General features: G+C 29.4%; 1 protein-coding gene across 1 annotated transcript in view; it reads left to right on the top strand.

The window, feature by feature from the left end:
• LOC6043608 overlaps positions 1 to 21,557 on the top strand; it is a 454,063-nt gene that overhangs the window by 356,557 nt on the left and 75,949 nt on the right. The window contains exons 4-6 of the mRNA XM_038266500.1: positions 14,397 to 14,544; positions 14,642 to 14,842; positions 19,517 to 20,140. Coding sequence (XP_038122428.1) covers positions 14,397 to 14,544; positions 14,642 to 14,842; positions 19,517 to 20,140 — 973 coding nt within the window. The remainder of the gene's footprint in view (positions 1 to 14,396; positions 14,545 to 14,641; positions 14,843 to 19,516; positions 20,141 to 21,557) is intronic.

Below are 21,557 nucleotides of genomic sequence, written 5' to 3'. Positions count from 1 at the left end.
TACAATTTTTATGAATTTTTAACAATTTTTAACAATTTTTAACATTTTTTAACAATTTTTTATTTTTTTTACATTTTTTTCCATTTTTTTCAATTTTAAACCATTTTTAACAGTTTTGGACAATTTTTTACAATTTTTAACAATTTTTAACAATTTTTTAATAATTTTTAACAATTATTAACAATTTTTAACAATTTTTAACAATTTTCAACAACTTTTAATAATTTTTAACATTTTTTAACAATGTTTAACAATTTGTAACAGTTTTTAACAATTTTTAACAATTTCAAACAATTTTAAACAATTTTTATCAATTTTTATCAATTTTTATCAATTTTTAACAATTTTAACGATTTTCTAAAGTTTTTGACATTTTTTAATTTTTTTTTCAATTTTATACAATTTTTACAATTTTTCACAACTTTTTACAATTTTTTACAATTTTTTACATTTTTTACAATTTTATTTTTTTTTACAATTTTTTACAATTTTTACAATTTTAAAAAAAAATTACAATTTTTTACAATTTTTTACAATTTTTTACAATTTTTTACAATTTTTTACAATTTTTTATAATTTTTACAATTTTTACAATTTTTACAATTTTTACAATTTTTACAATTTTTACAATTTTTACAATTTTTACAATTTTTACAATTTTTACAATTTTTACAATTTTTACAATTTTTACAATTTTTACAATTTTTACAATTTTTACAATTTTTACAAATTTTTACAAATTTTACAATTTTTACAATTTTTACAATTTTTACAATTTTTACAATTTTTACAATTTTTACAATTTTTACAATTTTTTACAATTTTTTACAATTTTTTACAATTTTTTACAATTTTTTACAATTTTTTACAATTTTTATGAATTTTTAACAATTTTTAACAATTTTTAACATTTTTTAACAATTTTTTATTTTTTTTACATTTTTTTCCATTTTTTGCAATTTTAAACCATTTTTAACAGTTTTGGACAATTTTTAACAATTTTTTACAGTTTTTTGCAATTTTCAACCATTTTTAACAGTTTTGAACAATTTTTAACAATTTTTTAAAAGATTTTACTTTTTTTATTTTTTTACAGTTTTCAACAATTTTAACAATTTAAAAAAAAACAATTTTTATCTATTTTTGTTAACAATATAACAAAAATACAATATATAATATATAATTTAATACAACTTTTCCAATTTTTAACAAATTTTAACAATCTTTTCCAGTTTTACGATTTTTAACAATTTTTTACATTTTTTTTACAATTGTGAACAATTTTTAACAACTTTTTATCAATTTTTAACATTTTAGTAATTTGCATCAAATTTTAACATTTCTGAACAATCTTTTAGAAAAATTTACATTTTTTGTCATTTTTAACAATTTTCAACATTAAAAAGAAATAACACTTTTTTACAATTTAAATAACAATTTTAAACAATTCTAAACAATTTTACACAATTTTACACAATTTTACACAATTTTACACAATTTAACACAATTTTACACAATTTTACACAATTTTACACAATTTTACACAATTTTAAACAATTTTACACAATTTTAAACAATTTTAGCCTATTTTAACATTTTTTTACATTTTGTTTATTTTTTAACATTTTTTACAATTTTTAACATTTTTTACAATTTTTTACAATTTTTTACAATTTTTTACAATTTTTTACAATTTTTTACAATTTTTTACAATTTTTTACTAATTTTTACAAATTTTTACAAATTTTTACAAATTTTTACAATTTTTTACAATTTTTTACAATTTTTTACAATTTTTTACAATTTTTATGAATTTTTAACAATTTTTAACAATTTTTAACATTTTTTAACAATTTTTTATTTTTTTTACATTTTTTTCAATTTTAAACCATTTTTAACAGTTTTGGACAATTTTTAACAATTTTTTACAGTTTTTTGCAATTTTCAACCATTTTTAACAGTTTTGAACAATTTTTAACAATTTTTTAAAAGATTTTACTTTTTTTATTTTTTTTACAGTTTTCAACAATTTTAACAGTTTAAAAAAAATACAATTTTTATCTATTTTTGTTGACAATATAACAAAAATACAATATATAATATATAATTTAATACAACTTTTCCAATTTTTAACAAATTTTAACAATCTTTTCCAGTTTTACGATTTTTAACAATTTTTTACATTTTTTTTACAATTGTGAACAATTTTTAACAACTTTTTATCAATTTTTAACATTTTAGTAATTTGCATCAAATTTTAACATTTCTGAACAATCTTTTAGAAAAATTTACATTTTTTTGTCATTTTTAACAATTTTCAACATTAAAAAGAAATAACACTTTTTTACAATTTAAATAACAATTTTAAACAATTCTAAACAATTTTACACAATTTTACACAATTTTACACAATTTTACACAATTTTACACAATTTTACACAATTTTAAACAATTTTACACAATTTTAAACAATTTTAGCCTATTTTAACATTTTTTTACATTTTGTTTATTTTTTAACATTTTTTACAATTTTTAACATTTTTTAACATTTTTTACAATTTTTCACAATTTTAAAGAATTTTTAAACAATTTTTAAAATTTTTAACAAGTTTTATGAATTCTAAACAATTACAATTTTCAACATTTGTTTTCGTTGGATGAGGTACTGTTTTTTTTCACTCAACTTTCAATCAGTTTGCACAATTCTGAGTAAAATTCACCCAAAAACTGTTTCTCAGAACTCTATCCAAAGCTTAGTTTAACTAATTTCTGTGTCGGTGTCAATGCAATCTATGTAATTTTGAATTATTGTTTGAAGAACACTCTGATTCATAAAAGCTCAGATTTCCCAAAAACTGGTCTCAAAAATAAGTTTAATTAAGTTTTGAATAAAATGATAAACATTTTTGGTTAACTTTTTTTGTGTCTTGACGAAATCTGAGTAATTCTGTTTTTTTTTTCTCTCAACTTTTGGATTCATTTTGAGTAATTTTGAATAATCGTGTGCGCCAAAATGTCAACAAATGACAGTTATTCAGTGTTGTCAAATTCACCGATTTGTTCAAAATATGTAGATTAGATAAGGTAAGGCAGGTTTTTGGAGCTGTCAAAAAGTTGTTGCCATGAAAACCAAACCAAAAATCGCTTTTGAAACCAACATATTTTTTCAAAAAAATAAAATTCAGCTGAAAACGGGCATGTTAAACAAAAAAAAAGTACAGAAAAAAAATCCGGTGCAAATTGCTCAATTTTTTTTAACATTTTCACTTTTCTGAAAATCTCCATATAAAATCCGGTTTTCGTGCTTAATATTTTTTGACAGCTCGCTGAACCCGCCTTGGGATTTGTTGTTCTTTCCAAATTCAAACATTATTTTTTCATGAGTCACCATCCAATCCCAACTCTTTTCAAACCCTTTTCAACGTGTACCTCTCTTCGCCGAAACGCCACCCGACGAACCTTGAAAGAATTCGCGCGAACGCCCTCTTGCGACGTGCCCTGTCATACAAAGTGCCCTATTTTGGGGGGGTTCGTCGCTCGCGCCGACGGCCACACACGCAGGGGTTTGACACCCCCAAAACGTGCGTCATTCGACCATTTGACCATTTGTGTGTGGACATAGACAAGTGGATTGAACGCGAAACTGTCAAATTTTAGTTTTAGGATTGGCCACAGCGTGGCGCTGTTGAAGCAATTTGACAGTTTTAAATTGTTTTTGTTTTTTCGAGGAAAACAATCGTCTATTTGTCTGTGGTTAACCCTCACCTTCGAGGTGAGGAAACCCTTTACTGGCACGCACGCACACGTGTGTGTTTACGTGGTGTTGCGAAACCATTATTTTGCGCTAGCCATAATCCTTCTTGCCATAGACTGCGTTTGAAGACGAAGCACAAACATTGAAAAATGAAATTTTGACTGTCAAATTTTGCTGCTCAAAATTGGGTAAAGGAAACTACAAAAAAGCACAAATTAGCACTAAATAAACACTAATTTGTGCCATCTGTCAGATTGTTTTTTTCTAATCCAGTGTTGCCAAATGTCAAACTCTCACTCACCATCTAACAACCTCACTCTATGACTCCACGCGACGTGTCAATTTTTGCGCCGCGAACTTCAAATAAATTAAATTGAGTTTTTTTTTAGGTTAAGGTTGTCGGTCACCAAGACGCACACACAACAAAGAGCAGCGAAAAAAAAGTTGGCCAGAATTAGTCTAAATTTGACGACGCCGGAAGAGGGCGACCATGTGACAGCGTGGTCTCACGCGCGTGAAATTTTGGTCTAAGAAGATTTGTGCCGAAAAAGAAGAAGAAATCGCCATATTTTTTTCTTTTTCCTTGGTGACCATATTAGAGAGAGGGATTTTCGAGAGACTCTTTATTAGATAATGGGTGAGGTTACCGGCGACATCGTTTGTCTCGGTTTTTGGGGCCAAAAGTGAGAGGGCTCGCAGCGGCGAAACGTCGCACAATTGTTGTGACATCATGCGAAATGTCAAACGGGGTGGTTGCGATTTTAGGTGGCGCTGCAATTAGCGACTATCAAGTTGCAGGAAGTGGAAGTGGCTTTTTCGATTGGTAAATCGCGAAAAAAAAAATTGAGCTAGGTTGTCAAATGTCAAATTTTGAGTCGCCATTTGCAATGTCAAAATTTTGGACAACACAGACAAGTAGACGTTACTCTACGTAATATTTTCATGATTGATTTTTGATGGCGTGATTTAATTCAGGATTTCGTGACCAATTTTCATGACATCATTAATTAAATTTATGACCACATGAATTAGATTCATGAACCCATGGTTTAGAATTTATAACTCATGAATAAGATTCATGAACACATGAATAAGATTCATGAACTCTTGAATGAGATTCATGAAGTCATGAATTAGTTTTTTTATCCCCTGAATTTGATTCATGAACTCATGAATAAGATTTATGAACTCATGAATAAGATTTATGAACTCATGAATAAGATTCATGAACTCATGAATAAGATTCATGAACTCATGAATAAGATTTATGAACTCATGAATAAGATTTATGAACTCATGAATAAGATTCATGAACTCATGAATAAGATTCATGAACTCATGAATAAGATTCATGAACTCATGAATAAGATTCATGAACTCACGAATAAGATTCATGAACTCATGAATAAGATTCATGAACTCATGAATAAGATTCATGAACTCATGAATAAGATTCATGAACTCATAAATAAGATTCATGAACTCATAAATAAGATTCATGAACTCATGAATAATATTCATGAACTCATGAATAAGATTTATGAACTCATGAATAAGATTCATGAACTCATGACTAAGATTCATGAACTCATGAATAAGATTCATGAACTCATGAATAAGATTCATGAACTCATGAATAAGATTCATGAACTCATGAATAAGATTCATGAACTCATGAATAAGATTCATGAACTCATGAATAAGATTCATGAACTCATGAATAATATTCATGAACTCATGAATAATATTCATGAACTCATGAATAAGACTCATGAACTCATTAATAAGATTCATGAACTTAAAAATAAGATTCATGAAATAGTTTCATGAACTCATGAATAAGATTCATGAACTCACGAGTTAAATTCATAACCCCATGAATTATTGTGGGTGAAAGGGAGAATGATAATCGTCTGAAGCTCAAAATTCAAAATAAAACCCCTAACCATAAATCCCCCTTAAACAATTCAATTTGATTTGTGAACTGACGAAACCAATGTTTGTCGACACTTTTGTTTAATTTACGTCCAAACAAAAAAAGCCAGAAGAAGAAAGATTCTGCTTATCCCACAAATCTACCCATCAATTAGCCTCTTACAAAGGGGGAGGGTGCCAAAAGGCCATCACAGAGAAGAAAGGCAAAAATCTCAAATATTTGCTCACTCTCACACTCTATCTATCCAAAGAATTCTGCAGATTCGTTTGATACCGAAAAATCAACTTGATTTACTTTTGCCACTTTTGACCGAAAAGGCAAACGGCGAGGAAACATCCTGACGACAGCACAATTGTCTTACGAGGTTGCCCCCCCTCCTCCCTTTGGAATGAACATATGTCACACAGAAGTCCTTACTCAAAACTAGCAAGATAAAGTCACCTTAAGGTGAAATTCTAAGGCATAAAAAAAATGGCCGAAAAGGCTGCCGTCGTTTGTCCTTAATTCAAATCAATGATTTGCTTTATGTCCTTGATTTTCGGTGAAGACGAAATCCCGCTGCCAGAAGATTGGCTCTAGCATCACAATTCAGACACTTACCTTTACCAAAAGATATCTCCTACAAGATATGAACACAATTTATCAATTGAAGTTCACAGTTTTGTGTTTATGAACTCAAATAATCCACAAACTCCAAAAAATTTGGAAGCCAGCCAAAAATATTTTGGCCGCTGCTTCTTCTTGCCGGTTTTAAGTCTTCTTCAACATTTTCTTCTTTGAACTAGGCGCTGATTTAGATTCACTTGTAATTCGAAGCTATCTTTATAGATACGCTTCATATCACTAAGCACTTTCTTTATTGAGGAAAACTTCCCAAAGAACTGTTTTTGAAGACCCGAAAAACTATACTTTTTTCACAATTTGGCGATTTTTTAGCACAGCCATGCACGAAAAAATACTTGTCTTCTTCTTTGCTCCTACACAGCAAGAAAATCACCATTTCGACATGCACTTTTGAAACAGACGTATGTAAAATCAAGGTTTTTGGTCAATTTGCCTTGTCACAAGCTCTTGCCAAACGTACATCAACACATGCAAACATCGTTGCCAGCCACCAATCACAAGTTAAAGTGAAAATAAAAAAAACAAACGAGTTTTTTTGAATCAAAATATCAGCAAAAGCAACGGAACATTTTTCAAATGCATTAATATTTATTAATCTAATCAAAAAACAACATTTTGACAATAAAATCAACCATTTTTAGAAAAATCATATTTGACTTAATTTCGTTCACCCTCGGATTGGCATCACTGCACCTGCTGCTGTCGCAATTCTCCATCTGTCATGTTTTCGGGAAAAATCGCAGCAAGCGAGCAAAACAAACAAAAGTTTTCCAAAATTCAAACCGCAAGTCGCAAAATCGAACGTAATTTTTCGGTTATTCTGCCATCCTGGACGGTTTCAGTATGTTTAGTTCCAGATCTTCGCCGGATCACGGAGCACTTGCCGATGGTGACTGAGTCGCTGCTTCCGCTCCTCGCTAGACATGAGCAATTTCGGTCTTTTCCTAACGAGTCTGCACAGTAAACCCGCTGGAGGATTTTCTAGCCGGCGCACTGGTTACTCGTCCGGCAGTTCTTGCTACAAAACCGACGTGCTGGAAGTTTTGGACAAAACCCTGTATGTGATGCTGCAGAATAAGCGGAGGAAGTAGCCGTTTGCCACCAATTCTACCCGAACCGGAACCAGTTTTATCACCAGAAACTCATTAGTCCTGCTCCTCGTCCTCCGCCTCCAGCAGTTCCGATTCATCCAAATCAAGCAGTGCCAGCGCACAGGATACGACCCCGTTCAAACCATCGGAAACGGAACTGTCACATGGCCGGTCGGCTTCCGTCCTGCTTCCGTCCACCTTGCACAACATTGTCCGATATGTGCCGCCAGGCAAGCCGAAGCCATAAAGCAGCACGTGATCGCCCAGACAACCAAAATGTCTCCACCACCCAAGCGGATCGATTGGAAGCTATCCGGCGCACCCAGTTTCAAGGCACGTAAGGTTATGGTGAGCCGATGTGTGAAAGAACCCGCTAAAAGTCTCCTCAAAATCCGTCCAACATCTGTCGGTGTGCTACTGGAGTAGAAGGTAGGTGGGCTTCAAAGGTCCCGTCACCGGATTTGACCGGATGTCAAACCTTTGCTAATAAAATGTTCATTTCCACCCCCATTCACAGGTCGTCTGCTTTTAGCCTTGGCAGTCAGGACGTCACTTCGGGTTTGGTGCATAGCAAGGCGATGGTTTTGCGTTTGTACCAGGTTTGTGCAGTGTGCAAGAATCCCGCAGAAAGGTTGTTCAGAACAGTTGTGCGAAGGGGCTGTTTCCGCTTTGGCTCAACGGAACGGGCCACGTCACGCGAACCTGAGTCGGCAGCAAACACATCAACACGATCGAGATGTACATACATCGTCGGGGATCATCTAAAGCTACTGCCTTCAAAAATAAGTTTTAAATGCAATCCGATCTCTCCTTTATCTAAAAGTTCTATATTATTAGTTTAAACGTGTTGGGTAAAATAAAATAAAATATTTGAAAAAATAATCCTGAAAATCATCTATTTTATCAAAAGTAAAATATCTGTTAAATAAAAATCAATGGTTTTACAAATCGTGATCTGCTGTAATTGATTCAAACTAACAAAAATAAGTTGATTAAGTTTTACGATCTTCAGCAACCTCCCTGGCACAGTTGGAAGGTTCCCTGAGAACATTGATCTTAACAATATTCACGCTCGTGGAGTCGGGGCTGGAATCAAGACTTGGAGTCGCTTCAAACCTTGCTTCAAACGTTATCTGACTCTTCAACCCTGATGAAATCCAGAGGCATAAATATTTTTTAACTAACCATTATTTAACGTTTACAGGTAAATATTTAAAAAAATAAAACATTTGAAACATATTTTCTCATAGTGACACTGTAAGGTGAATTACACATATTTGTAAACATTGAAATTTCAAACTAAACAAAATAAACAGATTTTTGTTTGATTTTATTTGGTAAACAACAACAAAACAATCAGCTTGATGACGCTAATGATTTCAATGACTACTAGGAAGAAGAATACAAAGAAGAAGAAGCTCAATTTGATGTACTCCGATTTCACCTTAATTGCACTGAAAAAAAAAGTTTTTAAAAAACAAATTCAAAATTGTTTTTAAACAAATCAAGCAACTGTCAAAAACGCGTGCTGTGGTGAATTCAAATTTGCCGTGGTGAGTTTCCAACCATTCAAATTGACCGTTAAAGTTTTGTTTACCAACTTTTGCAACAGTGCCAAAAGCCCCACTTCTAAACTGTTTACATTGCAGAGCATGATGACGATGGTTCAGTTGCGAGAAAGAAGAAGAAGAGTCAGACTGAGTAGTGTCATATGCAAACAATCATCATCGTCGTCGACGACGCAAAATCAACCGGCATTTTCTGCAGTGCTGGGAGCACTGCCATGTCTTGCAAAGGGGGTTTCCTTTAACTTTTTCTTCTACCAAAAAAGGGGGTTTTACACTTTTCTTCTTTTTGATCACAGTCGATTGGAGTGAGTTTGATTTTGTGTTTGTCACCTTTATAATTTTAATAAAATTAGCTTGAAAAAACGCGAATCTTTTTTTTGAAAAAGATTCAAGCATAGCAAATTGGTTTGTTTCGACTAGTTAATTAGCGCCCACTGCAGTACTCTAATTTATTGATTGTTCGATTAGGGCTAATTTGAGTGAGGCTGCTAATAGGCGGGGAAAAGACTTGTGCAATTTGCACATATTATGAAACAAAACTAAAATCAGAATTTGCTTCTCATAGGCTAGAATAGAAGTCAATTCTCAGGTCGTAATGTGGAGAAAAATGTGGACAAAAACTGATTACTGATTGAATTTTGCAAAAAAAAAACATTTTTGGATAAACGTTTTTATCATCTTTAAAAATATCAATTTTTATTTTTTTAAATATCCCTTTCGAAAATGTCTGTTCGGTCTTTTTTAATTTTAATATTGGTTTTTTTTTAGTTTTAGATATTCCTATTATTTTTTCTATTTTTCACGTGAAACTTCAATTTTTAAATGTGTCTTTGAAATATTCTATGTTTTACAATACAACATTTTTTCACCTATTTTTATCAACTAAATATTTAACTTTTATTGAAAATAGCGTAATGTTCATTTGTTAGCTTATTAATTTGTGTCCTAATTTGAATCATTCATAATTGATGTTGAAAACAATTTAGACTTTCTACGTGTTCAGTTTTCATTATCTTTTCAGTTAAGATTCTTTTTGATTGTTTCTTTTTGTTTATTTCTTCTTTTTGTATATTTGTATCTGATTTTAAATTGATAATTTTCCAAAATTAAAATGACGAATTGACTTTAAATTCGTATTTAATATAGCTTTTTTTACATTCGCTTTTTTATACTTTTTAACATAGAATAAAGACTTTTAATTTACATTTAGTTCAAATAAAGTAAAATATTCAAAATTTATTTTGAATGAGCAAAACTGAAACACTTTTTTTTAATTAGGCCGTTGCAAATATTTTTCAAAGTTTATGACCCCCCCTTCAAAATTGGTCTGAAGAATCAGGGGGCAAAAAAATTTTTTTTTTTTCAAAAAACTTCAAACAACAACAATGCAACGGCCTTACAAGTTTTTTGTTAATTTTCTTTAAAATATGTGTAGAAAAATATTCATTTCATTTACATAAAAAATTATTGGATTTTGTTTTTCTTTAATTTTGTATTAATAAAAGTATTAAGTTTTTTCATAAGTTTCATAAGTAAAAATAAAAAAAAGCATAAAAATTGAAATTACAAGCCATGGTTTCAACATTTTAATGAAAAAAGTGTTTTAAAATGCATTATTCACCTGTCCAGTTGTTTTGCCATCATTAGTTTCCAAAATATCTAAGTATCGAGGAAAATTTTATTTTTTGTGAAAAATAAAATTTTTGCGGTGCGGTTCCATGAAAATTCAAAACATTTATAAACAAGCCCAAACATGCTAAATATGATTATTAATGCAGAAAAATGCTTTTAAGATTGTTTTCAGTTGATTAGACTTCTATTTTCATGGAAATTTTGAAGTTTTTTGGAAATTTTTTTTTTCAGACCGATTTCGAAGTGGGGGCGACATAAACTTTGAAAAATATTTGCAACGGCCTAAATTTTTTTTTAAGTTTTTATTTTAAATTTATTTTTAAGATTGTTTTATTCATTTTTAGTTATTATTTTTTTAAATTATGAGCACTTCAAATCATAATTTGTGTTAAATCTCACTTTTTCATGTTTTCTAGTATTTTTTTCATCTGTTTTTTTTTTCAAAATGAATTTTATTTTTCTTTTAAATTTGACTTTTAACCTTTCTTATTATTTCCATACCTTGTCTCATTTTTGTCTTTTTTAAATTTTTTTTTAAATTTTTATTCTCAAGTTAATTTTTTCCAAAACTTCTCATTTTAGTTTCATTTTTGTATCTTTTAAATTCCTTCATCAAAATCTTTGTATCTGATTTTTGATTGTTAATTTTTATTAGTTATGTAGACGTTTTTGATTTTGTAGACGTCTTGTTCTTGTCTCTTTATTTGTTTTCAATTGCACTTTTTTTACATTTTTTATGTTTTTTTGTATATATGCAATAGTTTTCTTATTTGTCTTTTACATTTGACTTTTAACTTTTCGTGTTTTTAATACCCTCTAATTTTTTTTTCCTTTTTACATTTTTATTGTTTTAGTAAAAAAATCTTAAAATAAGTTTAATTTTTAGTAATTTTATAATTCTGTTTTCAATATTTTTAATTGATATTTTTCTTAATTATGAAAACGTCTTTTCTATTTATTAATTTTCAAACTCACTTTTAAGTATTTTGATTTTTTTGTCATTTGTTTTTTTCTTCAAATAGTTTTCTTTTTCGTTTAAATTTTTCAAATGTAATGAAAAAAAACGTTGCTTAATCCACCTTTAGGTGGTTGGTGCCTTCCTCATATTCATAAAGTCAATACATTCAGTAAAAAATAGCAACATTCCCCCTTAACATGTTTAACAAATCAACTTTATTACTCATTTCTTTTTATATGGTTCGCAGACCATCAATATTTCTGGCTCATCGGCAAGGTCTGATAAAAAAAAACCTATCCAACGATAGTTCGCATGGAAGATTCAGACAATATTTTTATCACAATATCTGAAATCAAACCTCTAAAAAGTGTATAAATAACACTTAAGTGCCAATAACTTTTGATAGGATTGTCAGATCCTTGATGTTTTAGGCTCATTTGAAAGGTCTTTCGATTATCTAACTAACGATGGGTCGCATGATGGACCCGGACATCATTTTCATTGAAATATCTGAGATCCGGCCTCCAAAAAGTGTATAAATAACACTTAAGTGCTAATAACTTTTGATAGGGTTATCAGATCTTCAATGTTTTGGGCTCATTGGAAAGGTCTTTTTAATACCTTTCTGAAAATGTATAACATGACAGGGTTTCTTACAAAAACCACCCTTTTTACAATCTTCCGGACATACGCCAAAATCGTTTTTTTAGCATAACTTTTGAAGTACTTTACTAAACTTCATAATTTTCAATAGGGACTTATGGGACCCCAAGACGAATCGAATGAGACCAAAACGGTCCAAATCGGTTAAGCCAGTGCTGAGATAATCGAGTGCATATTTTTTGGTGCACAGACCCACATCCCTACACACACATACACACACAGACATTTGCTCAGAATTTGATTCTGAGTCGATAGGTATAGGAAGGCAAAACATTTCTAATTTTTTATTTTTCATCTATTTAAAAAATGTTTATAATTTTCATTTAATTTTGTTTGTTACTTCTTATATTTCATTTTTAGCAGCTTTTTTGCTTTAAACACTAGTTTGACTTGAATGTTTTTGTTGATTTTGCCAAATATTTTTATTTTGATAAACAAAAAAACAATCTTCAGATTTGGACATTTTGATTTTTGGATTATGTCCCATCAGGCTTTAAAGGGTTAGGTTATCATGTAAGTTTTGGTATTGTTTCTTTTTCTTTCTTATTTGATAAACGTTTAGTTTAATTTCTTAAAATGTTTTACTGTATTTTTTTTACATTCATTCTATTTTCGTTTTTATTTTACTTAATCACTTTTTTAACTGATTGAATTTGTTATTTCTTGTTGTTTAATTTTTGTTAGCAATTTATATAAAATTCAAATTTATAATTTATATATTAGATCAATCATTGTTTGTTGATTTAGTTAATTTTTGAATTCATTTTTTTTTTCTTGATATTTTTTGTGAAATATGGTATGGTTATCATCATATTTAAATATTTCCGTTTTCAGTTGGTTTTTGTGATACAGTTTGAACATTTTATTTCATGTTCTTGTTTCCTACTTTTTGAACTTTTTTTTCCCAAAAAAAGGCAAATAAATACATTGCTTAACTTTTATTGATGATTTTTTTAAGTATAGGATTTTCATGTTTTCTTTAATTTTTTATTTTGGACTACAGAAAGGAAAAGACGTTAAATCTGATTTGAAAATAACGTTAGAAAATTCATTAATATTTGGCAATTTTTTGACTGTAACAATGTAAAAAGTATTTTGTAATAAAAAATAAACAATAAAAAATGTAATAAAAAGTAATCAGTTTTTTTATATAATTCATAGAGTTTCTGAATTTACACGTAGTTATTTAAATTTTAAAGCAATTTCTGCACATGTCCGCATAATTGCCCCTAATGCAATTTTACAAGCATTGCTTCAGAGAAAAAAAATACAAAATCTAAAAACTTTGATCTTGAAAATTACATAAACCCTTTTTGGCAAAATCGCAAAAAAACTGTAATTTTAGTTATTTTGTTTTTCCACAAAAATTGAACTAAATTATGTCAAAAAAGGAAATAAAACTTCATATTTTCCATTAAAAAAAAAAAAACAAATTATTTTTACGGTATTGATTGATAGATCAATATCAAGCAAAAATTAATGTTTTGTTAGAAGCATTTTGAATATTTTATAAAATACTTAAAATTCATGTAAAATTCAACACCACCCTCCCCGACAGTCTCCGTCAGCACCAACCTGCAGAAAAATCGTGTGTCTCCATCGTCGTCATCGCCTCCGTGTTGGCCAGAGACCACAATCTTTCGGTAACAAATGTTTCCGGTTCCCATTTTCTTGTCCAAGGAGGGGGAAAAGGGAGAGAAGCGGGTTAGTTTCTTCGTTTCGCCAGACACGAACATTCTCGTGGTCGAAAAGGTATATTTAATTTGTCACCACACACTCTCACCTTCAGCAACTTTACCCACATTTAAGAACTTGTACTGTTCTGTTCTTACCTTAAACTTAAGGGTTTGAGGGGGGGTTGGGGAAAAACCACCAACAATTTGTGCCTTCTTGCTTGCTTTTTTTCTTTTTTTTTCGGAAAATGTCAGACTTTCCAGCCTGTACACCAGCATGAGCTGGGTAGCTTTTAAGTGGAAAATAATGAAAATTCGTTTTGCGTGCACCTTCTTTCTTCTCTGGATGAGGGTGTTAATTTTCAACCTTCTTGAACCTGCAAAGCCGCCCGGAAGTGGACTGCAATTTAGGAATTAACCTAACCTCGAAAATTGTTACCAATTTCGGACCACTAATTTGTATTGTTTTCTTCTTCCCTTCCGCTTTTCTCGCACAGGAACAGCACTGACACAGGAACAATGGACCAGCAGTACTGTCTCCGCTGGAACAACCATCAGTCCAACCTGACGACAGTGCTGACGACGCTGCTGCAAGATGAGAAGCTGTGCGATGTCACGCTGGCCTGTGACAAGGGCATTGTCAAGGTGAGTTGGAGTTTCCGTCACCCGCCACCAGGGTGGCGGCGCCACCGTCAATTGAGAGATTGACATTCTATTGTTCTCTCTCCTTCTATGAAAACAGGCCCACCAGGCGATCCTGTCCGCGTGCAGTCCGTACTTTGAGCAGATCTTCGTCGAGAACCGTCACCCCCACCCGATCATCTACCTGCGGGACGTCGAGGTGAGCGAGATGCGCGCCCTGCTCGACTTTATGTACCAGGGCGAGGTGAACGTCGGCCAGCACAACCTGCAGAACTTCCTCAAGACGGCGGAGAGCTTGAAGGTGAGTGTCGTTTAAGATTAAGAAATTGAAACCTTCATTTCGTGATCAAAATTAGCAAAAAAAAAACTATTTTATACTAAAACTAAATGTTTTCAAATGCATTTTTAGCGAACAGAAGAAATATTTAGTTTTTTTTAAAGAAATTCAAAGTAATATTTTGAAATGATACATTTTACCAAATTTAGCAAAAGTTGAAGATATTTGAATTATTTTGAACAGTCGTGATTGAAAATTTTCATTCATTAAAAACTACTAATCAACAACTTTAGATCATTTTTTGCTTGAACTGCGTTTTATATTATTTTTTATACACATTATCATCAAATTTAGACATGTTTTTTGAAAACCGAAATTTAGTTTGTGACAATTTTAGTTTTTTTCCAAACAAATTTGTAAAAAAAAAACAATCTTCAAAAATATTGTACATTTTAGTATTCAACACACATAAATTTTAAAAGTCCTTATTGCTAAATTAAAAAATATTTAAATTATGGATATTTTGAAAATTATTCAAATTATTCAAATTATTCAAATTATTTAAATTATTCAAATTATTCAAATTATTCAAATTATTCAAATTATTCAAATTATTCAAATTATTCAAATTATTCAAATTATTCAAATTATTCAAATTATTCAAATTATTCAAATTATTCAAATTGTTCAAATTATTCATATTATTCAAATTATTCAAATTATTCAAATTACTCAAATTACTCCAATTACTCAAATGAAAAAATATTTAAATTATGAATATTATGAAAATTATTCAAATTATTCAAATTATTCAAATTATTCAAATTATTCAAATTATTCAAATTATTCAAATTATTCAAATTATTCAAATTATTCAAATTATTCAAATTATTCAAATTATTCAAATTATTCAAATTATTCAAATTATTCAAATTATTCAAATTATTCAAATTATTCAAATTATTCAAATTATTCAAATTATTCAAATTATTCAAATTATTCAAATTATTCAAATTATTCAAATTATTCAAATTATTCAAATTATTCAAATTATTCAAATTATTCAAATCATTCAAATTATTCAAATTATTCAAATTATTCAAATTATTCAAATTATTCAAATTATTCAAATTATTCAAATTATTCAAATTATTCAAATTATTCAAATTATTCAAATTATTCAAATTATTCAAATTATTCAAATTATTCAAATTATTCAAATTATTCAAATTATTCAAATTATTCAAATTATTCAAATTATTCAAATTATTCAAATTATTCAAATTATTCAAATTATTCAAATTATTCAAATTATTCAAATTATTCAAATTATTCAAATTATTCAAATTATTCAAATTATTCAAATTATTCAAATTATTCAAATTATTCAAATTATTCAAATTATTCAAATTATTCAAATTATTCAAATTATTCAAATTATTCAAATTATTCAAATTATTCAAATCATTCAAATTATTCAAATTATTCAAATTATTCAAATTATTCAAATTATTCAAATTATTCAAATTATTCAAATTTTTCAAATTATTCAAATTATTCAAATTATTCAAATTATTCAAATTATTCAAATTATTCAAATTATTCAAATTATTCAAATTATTCAAATTATTCAAATTATTCAAATTATTCAAATTATTCAAATTATTCAAATTATTCAAATTATTCAAATTATTCAAATTATTCAAATTATTCAAATTATTCAAATTATTCAAATTATTCAAATTATTCAAATTATTCAAATTATTCAAATTATTCAAATTATTCAAATTATTCAAATTATTCAAATTATTCAAATTATTCAAATTTTTCAAATTATTCAAATTATTCAAATTATTCAAATTATTCAAATTATTCAAATTATTCAAATTATTCAAATTATTCAAATTATTCAAATTATTCAAATTATTCAAATTATTCAAATTATTCAAATCATTCAAATTATTCAAATTATTCAAATTATTCAAATTATTCAAATTATTCAAATTATTCAAATTATTCAAATTATTCAAATTATTCAAATTATTCAAATTATTCAAATTATTCAAATTATTCAAATTATTCAAATTATTCAAATTATTCAAATTATTCAAATTATTCAAATTATTCAAATTATTCAAATTATTCAAATTATTCAAATTATTCAAATTATTCAAATTATTCAAATTATAAAAATTATAAAAATTATAAACATTATAAAAATTATAAAAACTATAAAAAATTTAAATTTTTTAAAAATTAATAAAATTTTAAAAATATTCCTCTTTCTATACAGTCCACGTTGTTTATGGATAACCCCACAAAATCAAAACTCTCATAAATACAAAATAACAAATTCCACAAAAAACAAAAACAAACTTTTTCACAAAAACAAAAGTTTAGAAATAAATACTGCTGATCTGGCAACACTTCCTAATGTCATGAGAATTCATAAAAATAATCAATGCCAAGTTATGATATGATTAATGATGAAAATAAACATTAACATTCTGGCAACACTGTCCACATATATCGTGACTTGATTGGAATTCGTATAACTTGTCACTGATATTGCTTGATATTGATACTTCAATAAAAAAAAATTAATGGGTTCAAATCTCTGTAAAAATCATTAATTTGGTAATTCTTGCAAATTAAACAAATTTCAGTTTATTTATTGTAAACGGAATGTCGTTAAAAAAATATTTTAATCTAAAATGTATTGATGAGATGGTTTATTCAAAATTTAATTCATTCGATTGACAACCATATTTTGGAAAACACCACAAATACACAAAACATTCTTATATGCTTTGGTTCGTTATAAATTTGCGGTAAAAAACTAAACAATCTCCTAAAATCAAACATTACAAAACTCTATGGTTTTAAAAATTATATAATTGTATGATTCTATTCATCTAAAATTCCTCAAAATATTCAAAACACTCAAAATCTAAAAAAAAAAAACAGAAAATTCCCGACATTTTTTTTTTAATTTTAAATTTTGAATCCTCTAGTATTCAAAATTTACTGGTTTCCAAAATTCTCTAAATTTAAAAAAATCAAAAATCTTGAAAATAACAAAATTCTATTTTTTTAATATTCTTTACAATGATAAAAAATCTCTAAATTCTTGAAAATTCTAAAAAAAAATCAAAATAACAATTGTTTTTGAGAATTCTCATAATTTTTAAAATTTAAAAAAATCAAAAATCTTGAACATAACAAAATTCAATGATAAAAAATTTCTAAATTCTTGAAAATTCTAAAAAATTTCAAAATGGTAATTATTCTTGAAAATTCTCAAAATTTTCAAAATTTTCAGACAAATTAAAATTAACAAAATTCCCAAATGTTTGAAACAATTCCTAAAATTTAAAAAAATCAAAATTTTCAAAACAATCAAAATTTTCAAAATATTTAAAATTTTCAAGATAATCAAATCTTTCAAAATAATCAAAATTTTCAAAATAATCAAAATTTTCAAAATAATCAAATTTTTTAAAATAATCAAAATTTACAAAATAATCAAAATACTCTTAATTCTCAAAATTATCAAAATTCTTAATATTCTCAAAATTTCAAAAATCTTAGAATCTCCAAAATTCTTAAAATAAAATCTTTAAAAAATTTCAATTCTCTAAGTTTTTTAAAATATTTCAAAAACTTTCAATTATCACAATTAAAAAAAACTCAAGAAGCTTAAAAAAATGTAATACTCCAAAATTTCAAAATTATCAAAATTCTTAAAATTCTCAAAGTTTTCCTTATTTTCAAATTTTTAAGTTTTTTTTTATTTTTTTTATTTCTTCAAAAAAAAATTTCTTTTACCAAAATTTTAAAAATCTCGATCTAAATTCCTTAAATTCTCAAATTTGTCTATATTTTCTAAATTGTCAAAATTTTCTGAATTCTTTAAATTCTTTAAATTCTCCAAATTCTCTAAATCTTTAAAAAAATCAATTCTCTTATTTTTTTTTTAAATTTTTCAAAAAAATCAATTATAAAAATTAAAAAAAAAAACTAGTACTAAAAATTCTCAAAATTATCAAAATTCTTAAAATTCTCAAAATCTCTATCAAAATTCCTAAAATTCTCAAATTTGTCTACATTTTCTAAATTGTCAAAATTCTCTGAATTCTTAAATTTCTTTAAATTCTCTAAATCTCTAAAAAAATCAATTCTCTAAGTTTTTTAAATTTAAAAAAAAAATCAATTATAAAAATAAAAAAAAAATCTAGTACTAAAAATTATCAAAATTCTTAAAATTCTCAAAATCTCGATCAAAATTCCTAAAATTCTCAAATTTGTCTAAATTTTCTAAATTGGGTCCTAAAATGAAGCTTAGATTGCTGATATTATTGTTTACAGCGATAAAGCTTATTTTTCTGAGTACAATGACCCTTTGTACGACCACAAAGAGTTTAAAATGGATTTTTAAATTAATTTTGAAATTTTTTCGCGGTCCTTCTTGACAGAAAAGCTCCTACTTGACAGCTCATTCCAAGGGGACCATAGTTGATCCATCGAAAAAATGTTGTCATGTCAAAAAAAAATTGCATTAAAATGAAAAAAAGTGATCACAAATGGTTTTTAATCGTGTTTTTAACCGTTGTACATAAAAATTGACATAGGGCTTTAGTACCCAATTGACAAAATTCTCTGAATTCTCAAAATTCTCTTAATTCTCAAAATTCGCAGGTCCGAGGTCTCACCGAGAGCAGCGCCGAAAGCCGGTACTCGTCGGACGCGGACAAAAGCCGCCCGGACCGGCCGCGGGGTGACTCCCGCGATGGCCGAGACTCCTGCCCACCTGCTTCCCTCACCAACAACAACAACAGCAGCAACAGTCTCAGCCGGGACCGGGACGCCAACAGCGGCAGCAACAACAACAACAACAATAACAACAATAACAACAACAACAACAACAACAATACTCTGCACCACGTGGCGTCCCTGCGGGAAAAGGAGCTGCGCGAGCGCGAGTCGGAGATTCAGGCGGCCCGGCGGGAGCGGGACCGGTTGGACCGGGAGCAGGCCGCGGAACTCCGACACCGGGTGGAGCTGCAGGAGCAGCAGCAGCGGCGGGTCAGCAGCGCCGATTTGTTGACGCCAATGGGCGGCGGCGGCGGCGGGCTTGACGAGCGGGACTATTCGCCGTCGGGCGGGATTGACGAGCGGGACCGGGATCTGGACCGGTCCGGCGGTGGCGACAGTGGCGGCGGGAGCAGCAAGAAGAAGCGTAAAATGTCCAGCACCTGTGATATATCTCTGCCGTCGACACCGAGCCTGATCACCGATCGGCAAGGCGGGTACGAATCGCAGGTGAGTTTCTTCCTACCGGTCGTCATGAATAAAACAACAGGAATTTGTGGTCTCTTGGGCGAAACAAAGTGGACAGAACTTCCTTTTCCCCTCCCTGCGGGGAGGAAAAAACTTTAAAACTTTATGCAAATATGTGCCCGCCCCTCTTCCCCGCCCCCTCTTTCAGAAATAACTCAAAAAAGCATCACCGGCGACACTTGTGCCGCTGCGCGGCCAAAATATTAAAAATCCATTTAAGCTTTTCTTGTCGGCAACGCCGACACTGCATTAGGCAAAACTATTTCAAATGTCCCCGCCCCGACTTTGCCCGCCTTCCTCCTCCGAAGAAACAAATTATGAATGACAAAACAGTCCCCGCCCGGACGACTCCTGTTGAATTCCGCTTGGTGCTATAACGCCCCGTAAAAATGGCACAACATTCACGAGGAGGAGGAGGCGCGACCGAAATTTACATAAACATGAATATCTTTCGTCACTTCGACAGATCTCTCTGGAAGTTGGATGGGAAATGCCATTCCAACCTCAAAAAAAAAATGCAAGCGGGACAGTGGCGTCAAACGGCGTTTGACAGTTTGCTCAAACTGTTTGACAGATAGCTTTTCCACAACCTTACGACGCCACTGGACAATTTTGCCCCCACTCAAGAGTGCCATCAAGCTTATTTAAAGCAGCTTCACCAACCCCCTCCGTGCATAACTTTGAAGGAGGAAAAAAAAACCGGGAGTTTTATGAACGGCATGCTACGATGATGCCAAGTGGTGCTGCCTAACTGCGGGCGAACTGCGAGTGAAACGTTTCAGTGCTACCACCACCACGTTTTTCTTTCTTAGTTCTTCCCATTGTGGCGGAAGAATGTTTGAAATGTTGAAAGAGAGAGCGCCGTGCAAACACACACACACACACGTGTACGGGAGTCGTACTTACAGGGGGACTTAGTTGGGGATAATCCGAGTGAGGTTACAGCAATTCTTTAAAAATTTACAATTCAGCGCAAATTTACAATATAGGTTACAAGTAAACAAACTTTAAGGTTAGAAAATTTGACAGACATTATGTTACGTTTTCATCACAAATAGAATAAAATACCACTGACAGGTGTCAAACTATTAAAGTTTAACCACAAAATAAAACTGCATTTTATTTATTTATTTACTGCAATAAAAACCGACGATTCTTTGATTCGATTGGATTTAATTCCGGTAATTGACAGTTTCTCAGCTTTGCCACGGCAGCTGTCATAGCTCGATTTTTGTTTTAATTAGTTTGTTACTTTTTATATTTCTAGTTCAGTTGCATTATTTTGAATTCATGATAGTAAAATGTAAGTATTAAATAATAAAATTTTAGGAAAATACCGAGACTTTGAAGCAATACTGGAACTTTCTAAAAATACTTCAATTTTTAAAACTTTAAATCT

This window comes from Culex quinquefasciatus, chromosome 1 (assembly GCF_015732765.1).
Source record: "Culex quinquefasciatus strain JHB chromosome 1, VPISU_Cqui_1.0_pri_paternal, whole genome shotgun sequence".
Classification (NCBI taxonomy): Eukaryota; Metazoa; Arthropoda; class Insecta; order Diptera; family Culicidae; genus Culex; species Culex quinquefasciatus.
This window is presented reverse-complemented; position numbering and strand designations above follow the sequence as displayed.